The 9760-nt window shown below is 38.2% G+C and overlaps 1 protein-coding gene across 1 annotated transcript; it reads left to right on the plus strand.

Moving 5' to 3' along the window:
- The first annotated feature begins 1418 nt into the window (after nucleotides 1-1418).
- On the plus strand, nucleotides 1419-9453 carry bco2b (beta-carotene oxygenase 2b). Its single transcript, XM_042413275.1, has 12 exons — nucleotides 1419-4108; nucleotides 4228-4426; nucleotides 4520-4731; nucleotides 4925-5040; nucleotides 5299-5401; nucleotides 5545-5673; nucleotides 6217-6377; nucleotides 6508-6675; nucleotides 6841-6978; nucleotides 7425-7607; nucleotides 7912-8022; nucleotides 8348-9453. Exons 1-12 carry the CDS (start codon nucleotides 3985-3987, stop codon nucleotides 8462-8464), a joined length of 1761 nt encoding a protein of 586 aa, XP_042269209.1. The 5' UTR covers nucleotides 1419-3984; the 3' UTR covers nucleotides 8465-9453.
- The last annotated feature ends 307 nt before the right edge of the window (nucleotides 9454-9760 follow it).

The raw sequence follows: 9760 nt of genomic DNA on the forward strand, positions 1-9760 counted from the left end.
GACTATATAGAGATCTGTGACATTTGTACCTAAAGATAAAAGTAGTTACACAGTCATCTTACATCGTGTGCTTGTCCACACCATTTCAAATTATGAAATTGTATTTCAAATAGAATAAAACATTTTTATAGTAATAATGACAACTTTATCAGGATTGTTTTTAGTGTAAGAAGCTACAATCATGGGTTCCAAATTTTAGATCTAGTGAACCAAATTTCTCCTTGATGTCTGTGTGAGTGGATCTTTGTGAAGCACATTGCCTAGAGTGTTCTCTACCACAGAGCCACTATTTCTGATCCAGTGTCCTGGGGCAAGAGTGGCTGGGCTTTTCCCTCTATTTTCTGCTTCACTTGTCCATACCAATAACAAAATAGTTGACCTAAAAGGATGGATTGCCCTTGAAGTGCAGTGCAATGACTCTTTAAATAAACATTTTAATGTAATAATGGTGATTATAGTGTTCATTACATTATTTTTACAAATCACTATGACTCTGGTTGATATTCCCAACATTTTCTAATTTATGGTGATGGTTCTACAAATCCACTTATTTGCTTTTTTTTTTTTTTTACGAGAAATTGCCATATTTTTTCACATTGAAGAGAGTCATACTAGCTCTTTCCCCCTTAGTTCCAGCCTGCTAAGCTAGGCTAATTGCCTAGCTCCAGTTCCATACTTAATGCACAGACATGAGATTGATATTGATCTTCTCATATAACTCCGAAAGAGAGCCAATAAATGTACTTCCCAAAATGGTTAATTCCTTTATGTTTTTTTTTTTTGCTTTACATAGTTTTGAAAGATCTGTTGATTTGTTGTGCTGTGTGAGTCATAAATAACACATGGACACTTTATACCCTCTATGACAACAGTGTACAGAAATATCGATTGCAGGTTATTAACAGACAATAAGCTGATTGTTGTGTTGGTGCTGTGGTTGCAGCTATCTTTTCACTGTATATTTCCAACAGCTGTCATTCTACAGCTCTGATCAACAGATATTAGTTACTCTTTGTTCCTGCTGCAGGGCATAAATTGTTTTTGTGGTAATTTCCTAGATTAGTTATACAACAGCTGCTCAAGTAGGGTAACATGACCTCAATATTAATATTCTAGAGCAGTGGTTCTCAACCTTTTTGGTGTCAAGGACCCCCAAATTGATACACATCAGGCGTGGACCTGTATTTGATAAGATATAGTCTCAGGGATCCCCATTTGATAAGATTTAGTTTCAGGCAGATTGATAGTGAAGAGTGTGAAATCTATGAACAGAATAGTCAGTCTTATACATTCTCTCATTGGGCTAACTTGTAGTCAATGAAATAACAGTGAAATTAGAATATTCCCCATTTTCCTAGGGACCTCCTGGAACCCCCTCAAGGACCCCTGGGGGTCCCCTCACCCCAGGATGAGAGAGTCCAGTGCTGTTACAGGACCTGAAATTGGGCCCAGTGACAAAAGTCTGGCTGCAAACCTCTGGTGGTATCTCCTCTTGCTGCTGTCATACATGATGTAAACTGGGATTTAATAAAGCTTATATGAGCTTACACCACACGCTTTTGTTTTCAGTCCTGTAATGTTTGTTGCTTGTACCTTGGTTAGCATGGTATTTCCATGGGTCAAAGGGGAACTGATTAATTTGGGGTGTGAATAGTGCAACCTTATGGCTATTATAAAACACTGTGAGTTACAGCATGTGACTCCTGATTCCTTGGTTCAAGATAAATCTTGCAGTGTAGGTGACAATCATTTCCACCTGAACAGACTGCCTGTCATTTTAAATTATTTGCAAAACAGTTTCTTCAACACCCCTTCTGACAAATTAAACCAATCTCCACCAAATGAGCTACACAACACTTTTGGATGAACCTGTAATTTATACTGTGACATGTCAGTCACATCAATTTCAAGTGATAATGCAAAATTTGATGGCAATGCATTTTTTACTATATGTGGCACTACAGCAATGTGACAAATACCAATAACTCAAAGGCCATAAATCAGTGGTCATGAGTTATTTTCATCCTTCATCCTTGCACAGTACAAAGTCCTGATATTTCCGGACAGGATTTAGGTGCACTTAAGTTTTATCCAATCTTTCATTTAGCTGTATTTCTTATGATTGAAACAAATAAATAAACTTGAACTTAAAATTATTAATTGCCACGACAGTCCATCTCTTTCCATCTTTACTGTAGCAGTTTCACATACTTAACTGCTGTGTTTTAAGACCAAAGTTTGGCATTGAAAATTAAAGCCATTCTTAGTGGTGGACTAGTGTTGCAAATTGTTAAGCTGAGGTGATATGCCACCCAGATCCTGATGCATCTCATTATCAATTTATTTAATAGATGGTGACCTAAACAACTGCCACAGTAAGTATTGTGAGTTTTCCTGTGTTAAATAATGCCTCTGCTCTCTTTTTTTACTTAAGATGAATGTTATTTTGACACAAAAGTGATGTGATGTTAATGAAAGTGGTCTTTGTTTCAAACAAGGTGGGCTGCCTCCACTATAAAACACTGCAGGAACCCTTCATTTGTACAGCTACACATCTGGTTATTAAGTATTGAAGTTAAGACAATCAAACTGAACTAAATCATATGTGAGACTTTATGTTGCACTGAGTCTTTGCTAAAATAATCTAATGATAGTCTAACTGAATGACTAATCTCACTGATTAAATTGGTACACTGCTAGTGGGGTAAGTAGCCACCCCTTACATCACCTCCCAAGGTCCAATTTTATACAAGCAGGGCTAGAGACTATTTGATGCTTTTTGTTCCCATAATATCCAGTGTTTCCCTAATTTTAAAGGGATAGATTCCACATTGTTTCAATGAAGTACAGGTGAACTGAGAGAAGGTTAAGAAAGCATCTAAGTTAGGCTGTTTTCACTCCTGCCATATGGAGGAAACACTGTCCTACACTCCGTGCCCTTTGTTTCACCCATACTATACATAACATTGAACAATGTTCATTCCTATTGATATAGATAACACAAAAGGAGAGCTGATAAAGCTTTTAGAGTATGCTTTTAGGCCATATACCATATAAAGATCGCATGTCAGGTCTGTCCTATTTAGAAATGAAATATTAAGATAATTTAGTGAATTGGTCTCTGATCCCATTTGTGAGTCCAAAAGACAGTTGTCAATAGGTTTCAAATTGAATCTATTTCAGACCTATATAACAAAAAATATTAGTAAACCAGTAAAAGAAATCTCCAATAGCCCCATCTGCATATCAAGTGACTCCCCCCTGAGATACTGACTCCTTGGTTGGGTAATAACTACCTACTGTATATAGGTAATTTAGATTCTGTAGTCCACCTGACCTACAAGCCTATGACCTTTGTGAAGAAACACAGATGATCCTGCATCCTTCATGTTGATAGTTAACAGATCCACCTGTCAGTGCTCCCACTGAAACCATAAAATGCTTCGTACACCTCTTTATGGGTGATATACTGTACTTTGGTGGATCATACAGTGTGGAATACACACATCAGGCACTCTAAGGATATTGTTTCTGCTCCACATAAACCCAAAAGGAAAATCCCAGTTAGCAAGAAAAAAAAATCCCAACTGCTTTAATCGTTCCAGAAATAGAAGTTTTCACAAACAAAGATAAAAACTGGTTGCATTAATAGAAAATCCCTCCCAGCTACAGTACTCATCCAAACAATACATCTGCTTTCACCACATATGCATGCATATTTAACATGATATGTGGGAACATGAATTAATATGTGGGATTAAGAACTACTTGCAAATAACGATGAATGCTGCCACGGTGATTTTGCCACTTGTCAGGGAGATCAAGTGATTATCCCTATGAATAAGTTACCACTTGTATTATCTTGTGATCACAAAGTACTTCTGTTTTGTAGAGGCTTACATAAGCATGAAATCACTGTCTGCTTGCCTACTTATCTGACTGTTTCTAGGGGGCGTCACAGCCAGGAGGACAGTATAAAGCTGAATGCTAGTCTGGGATAAACAACAGCACCACAGGACAAGTGTGCAGGCCTTTGACACTGCTACATACTCAAGAGACAAAGCTACAGCCATGGAAACCATTGTGCATCAACAGAACAATATCCCAGGTAAACACTTGGTTCTACCAGCTATGCACAATTTCCATTCAAACCTATTATTGTCTTAATCCTAATTAAATATGACTATGGCTTGCATTTTAGTAAATTTTGTTAACTCTTCTCCACAGCACTGAAAAAATCAAAGTCTAGGAAGAACATCAGCCACTTCACAGATGTGCACGGTCTGCCTTGCATTGAGAAGATTGTGAGTTCAGTGGAGGACACCCCTGAGCCCATCAACACTGACATTACCGGCAAAATCCCAGAATGGATCAATGGGAGCTTCTTGAGAAACGGCCCTGGGAAGTTCGAGATTGGAAACCACAAGTAAGAACAAAATCTGAAAGCATTAATACATCTATTGCAGCCACTGCATCACGAAGCTGACTGCTTTCTGCTTTCTTCCCTCATTCTCATCAGGTTCAACCACTGGTTTGATGGCATGGCTCTCCTGCACCAGTTCAAAATATCAGATGGTCGGGTGACTTACAAAAGCCGCTTCCTGTCCAGCGACAGTTACCAGGCCAACAAGGAGCACAACCGCATTGCAGTGTCAGAGTTTGGGACTGTCACCATGCCAGACCCCTGTAAGAACTTCTTCCAGCGCTTCTTGTCAAGATTTGAATTACCAAGTGAGTATTTTACCAAATGGCATGGACACAAATCAGACCTACTTTTAATGCAACGAATAAGATCATATTTGAATAGCCTTACACAGTTTATGGTTTATTTCCACTTGCCTAGAGGCATGTGAATTACATAATATGAGTGAATACAGAATATGGTTGTACTATGCTGTATTGGCAATTTCTTCTTCCCCTCTAGAGCCCACAGATAATGCCAATGTGAGCTTTGTGACCTACAAAGGTGATTATTATGTTAGCACGGAAACCAACGTCATGCACAAAGTGGACCCTGAGACACTTGAGACAACCAAAAAGGTAACATGATGTTGAATACATGGTTCAACATAAAGCAGAGACATAACTGTGCATAGTAGTTTCTTTCACTGACCTGGTGCTTTACATGATAGCTAAGGCAAGTCATAAACAAGTGAAATATTACCTGAATTTATAACAGGCTCCAGGCTACTGTCACTCCTGATGATATGATTAGTCGCTGGATAACACTGTAAAATACAAATAAAGTGTTGACAAAACCAACAACAGTTTTTGCACTTGTGTATTTGTACACATTAGGTTGACTGGAGCAAATTCATTGCTGTGAACGGTGCCACTGCACACCCTCACATTGAGCCTGATGGAACAACATACAACATGGGGAATTCTTACACCACTAAAGGTATGTTTTTCAGAAACATCAAATCAGTTTGTCCATAGAGTATCATACAGTAGGACCCTGTGTGTTACAAGACCACAGAACAACATTTCTCCCCATGTGTCTGATGACCTTTATCAACAAAAAAATCGTCTCTGTACTGACAGGAGCATACTACAACATCATCCGAGTGCCCCCGACCAAGAAAACACCAGAAGAAACCCTGGAGGGAGCCACAGTGCTCTGCTCTATTCCTTCTGTGGACAAGACCAAACCCTCCTACTACCACAGCTTTGGTAAGCAAAAGTTCTCAAAGCATGCAAATCAAAGCTGTGATTGCTTTCACCCTTGAGTTTTGACTACAGATCTGTTTATAGGAGCTAGATTTACTCTTCATGTTTATTTTAGAAAGATATTTCTTTAGGAATGCAACACTTTGGTATGCCTGATCGTTGATGGCGCTGATACTGACCTTATTATGTGGATCAGGTAACAGCCACACGTAATTGATCTACATTAAATAAAATTTCCACATCAACATCATAAAACTCTGGTGTTTCTGCTATTAGTCACATTCATTCAGTCACGGCTGGCTGTCTACTCTTATTTTAATGCCACAGCAATCCCTGGCCTAATGGTATCTTACACAAAAACGATTCCAATGAGTTACATGAAGCACAATGAGTTGCATGCAGTAATACAGATTTAAAATTTGGGGAAAAGAGAGCACTGGATTGGGAATCAGAATCTCCTGAAACCCTCAATTGGGGTATCGGAATTAGTATCCGGAGAGAAGTTGGCTCAGTTCAAACTAATACAATTTTCTCAATCCATTACAGCAATGTCTGAGAACTATGTGGTGTTCATTGAGCAACCCATCAAGATGGACCTGTTGAAGATTCTGACAGGCAAGCTGAGAGGGAAGAGCATCAGTGACGGCTTCCTTTGGGACCCCAAGCTCAACACCATCTTCCACTTGATTCACAAGCAGACAGGGGAGGTAAAGCTCTAAGTCGGACCTTGACCTCTGAAACACAGTCTATTTACTCTGCTTGTACTGTTGCTACAGCTTGTACTGTACACAAAACATATGACATGCTCTTATTCCTCTGTTCAATCTTATGTTCCAGATAAGCTCCCTCAAGTACCATGCCAAGCCGCTGTCAACCTTCCACCAGATCAATGCCTATGAGGAGGATGGCTTCTTAATCATGGATATGTGTGCTTCAGATGATGGCCAAGCAATCACGAACTACAACGTCCAGAACCTTCGCAAGTCTGGAGAAGCTCTTGATGAGGTAAGCAGGTTGAGAAAAGGTGCACCTGACAAGTTGCATGCTCCGAGCTTCAATGACTCATGTAAAGATAAGTGTAATTTAAGTGGAGTCCTTTAGTTGCTTTTGTCTTAGCTGAACAATGGTTGGTTTGCTGAGGCTGAAAAGGTGTTCATATTTTCTTACCAGGTGTATAACACCTTGTGTAGAGTGTTCCCACGCCGTTTCGTTCTGCCTCTCAACGTGGACCATGATACACCCTACGACCAGAACTTGAACAACCGGGCTAACAGCACAGCCACTTCTATAAGGATTGCCAAGAACAAGGTAAACAGTCTGCATAACTATGTGTCAACATATACAGCAGAATATTTTGAAACTAATTTTTGTGTCAAGCTCGTCTTGGACACGTGTGTAGTAAAAAGGAAAAAGAAAATGCAAATTGTATTTCTCAGCCATTTTTTTTTATTTTAAAGTGTAGCTTCTCCCTCATTTCATCCTGCATATTAAATGTCATGATGTAATAAATTGCACATACTAACTTTTTCACAGTATTTTACATAGATTTTTTTGGTTTGCACTAACGTATGCTGTAACTCAAATGTTTTATAGTTTTCATTTCCATTTAATTATCTTTAAAAAATATTAACTATTAGCATTATGTTTTACCCACAAACTCATTCTTCTTAACCTTTTCATCTTATTTTCATGATCTCTTTGGATACATTGTTTCCTCAGTCTCATTAACCATGTTGCTGTTTTGCTCTGGGCAGATCTTCTGTACCCATGAGGACCTCCACGGGGAGGATCTTCATCAATATGGAGGTCTGGAGTTCCCTCAGATCAACTATGGCAAGTACAACACCCACCCCTACCGCTACTTCTATGGCTGCGGCTTCAGACACCTTGTAGGAGACACACTGATCAAGATGGATCTCAACGGGAAACAGATGAAGGTGAGTTGAGTTTAATTCTTATTTCCCTCAGATATTTCCAGCTCCTACAGCATGGTAAAAAATAATTCTTTCAGCATCATGTAGTCCTAAATGTAGTAGAGATATACAAGAAAGTTGGAGTGTCAAGCTGTAATATTGTAGTTAAGTAAAGGGAGATCAATTCTAACTTTAATTTATTCCCAGTACTAATAATCTATAATATACCATAATATTTTAAGAAAGTAAAAGAAGAATGTGATTTCAGCCGAAACTGCAGCAAACATGAATTATATTGTAAGACTCATGAGTAACTATTTTCTCAAAGGTGTGGGAACAACCTGGTCTATATCCATCCGAACCAGTCTTTGTACCCTCCCCTAATGCCACAGAGGAGGATGATGGTGTCGTCTTATCTGTGGTCATCACTCCGAATAAGGTCAGTCAGGTTCAGTCAAACAGTCAAATATTTTGGACATGTGACTGCTTTGAAGATAAACTTCATAATTTTGTTAGAGGGTCCAAATCTCCAAATTTCCTCATCCAATCACATATGATTTCCAAAAGGTGGGAGGAAATTATGGAATTTGGGGGCACTACACCAAAACTAAGGAGTGTGTCTTTAAGTTTAAGAAAACATATTTGGTGTTTGACCAAAGTGTTAGGTACAACTTCAACTGAAATGCACATGTTCAATAAAATTCTGCTTTCTGGAAGTCTGGAAAGCACTAAGTATTTTTTCTCTGTGTTTTTATTCTTTTCAGGACAAGAGTACATTCCTCCTGGTTTTAGATGCCAAGACATTTGAGGAACTGGGCAGGGCTGCCGTGCCTGTCAACATCCCCTACGGTTTCCATGGAACATTCAATGCCACAGCATAGCCATAAACACAAAACAAGTAGACAAAATATAAAGAGTGATTATGAGGAACTGACCTCATCTGCATAGACAGAAGTCATGGCAGAAGTCATACACTATGTAAATATTGTCTGTGACACATTTGCAAATGTAGAGGTCACTACACAGATATGAATGTATAGTTTAATGGGACTATTTTTTGGAAAACTGAAAAATAAAAAAACTAACCTAGTTCATTCATATTATAGCCATTATATTGTTGTGCTGTGTTGAAAGCATGTCTTGTAAATACATTGTTTTTTTCTATACTGTTTTAAATGCTTCAATTCAAGTACATTTATGCTTCAACATAAAGGGGTATGGCTGTGGGGTGGCTGAAAAAGGGGGCATCAAGGGCAAAAAATCATTTTCATATGCATTTCAGCTATTCTATACAGTTTATTCTATTCTATTTTAACACATCCTATTTTGTGAGAACTAGACATTGATAAGTAAATGCACTCTTTGGCACAGGGCCCACATGTTGGAGAAAGCTATGCTAATTTAATGAATGACTAGTGAATAACTTAAGGAAAATGTATGCTTCTAAATGCATGGATAAAGCACTGTGAACACTCTCAATAAAAAACTCCACTTAAACATCTGGTCTATGTGCATTCATCTCCACCATGTTTGCTTGTTAACTAAAGGTGAGCATTATACAACACAACTGCAGATCAGTTTTCACCTTTGTAAAATATTGAACTGATACGTTCTAAATAATTAATTCCAAGTAATTGTTAAAAGTAAATTTTTACACAATTACACAATTCCTACACAGTCAACCCCACTGGACAAACCCAGAAAGAAATCAGAGAAAGCAAATTTCAACTTGACAACTTGATTACTAACAAAAAAACACAGTTCAGGTTACAAAGGCTACACTACAACCACTTTCAACCTGAGAGATCAGGCAGATACCTCGCAAACCAACACAAATGCAATAAATGAAAATGAATCATATCAACAATCAAGGACTTAGCAAGGAATATCACCCAGGACCCACAAACCATAAATAATATCAGGTTGACATCTTGGACACTCCACTAACATCAATAGAATATGAAAAAGCACTCTTTATTCACTAGAATGGCAGATTAGATAAAAAGATCAAAATCAATCCCACAACATATGAAACATCCCATCTGCACAAGCTATTGCCCCCTATCGTTGATCAACACAGATATTAAAATCATTAGTAAAGTATTAGAAACTTGAATCAAATCAATCATTTTATCTCTCATCTACCCAGATCAAACAGGATTTAGCCTATTAAAGGC

Source organism: Thunnus maccoyii, chromosome 6, assembly GCF_910596095.1.
Source record: "Thunnus maccoyii chromosome 6, fThuMac1.1, whole genome shotgun sequence".
NCBI lineage: Eukaryota > Metazoa > Chordata > Actinopteri > Scombriformes > Scombridae > Thunnus > Thunnus maccoyii.

What these genes read in the sequence shown, in the direction of transcription:
- bco2b (XM_042413275.1), top strand. Translation starts at nt 3,985, where the DNA reads ATGCTAGTCTGGGATAAACAACAGCACCACAGGACAAGTGTGCAGGCC. An exon ending in GAATTCTTACACCACTAAAG is followed by an intron (nt 5,402 to 5,544) that starts GTATGTTTTTCA and finishes CTGTACTGACAG; the next exon opens with GAGCATACTACAACATCATC. An exon ending in TGGTCATCACTCCGAATAAG is followed by an intron (nt 8,023 to 8,347) that starts GTCAGTCAGGTT and finishes TATTCTTTTCAG; the next exon opens with GACAAGAGTACATTCCTCCT.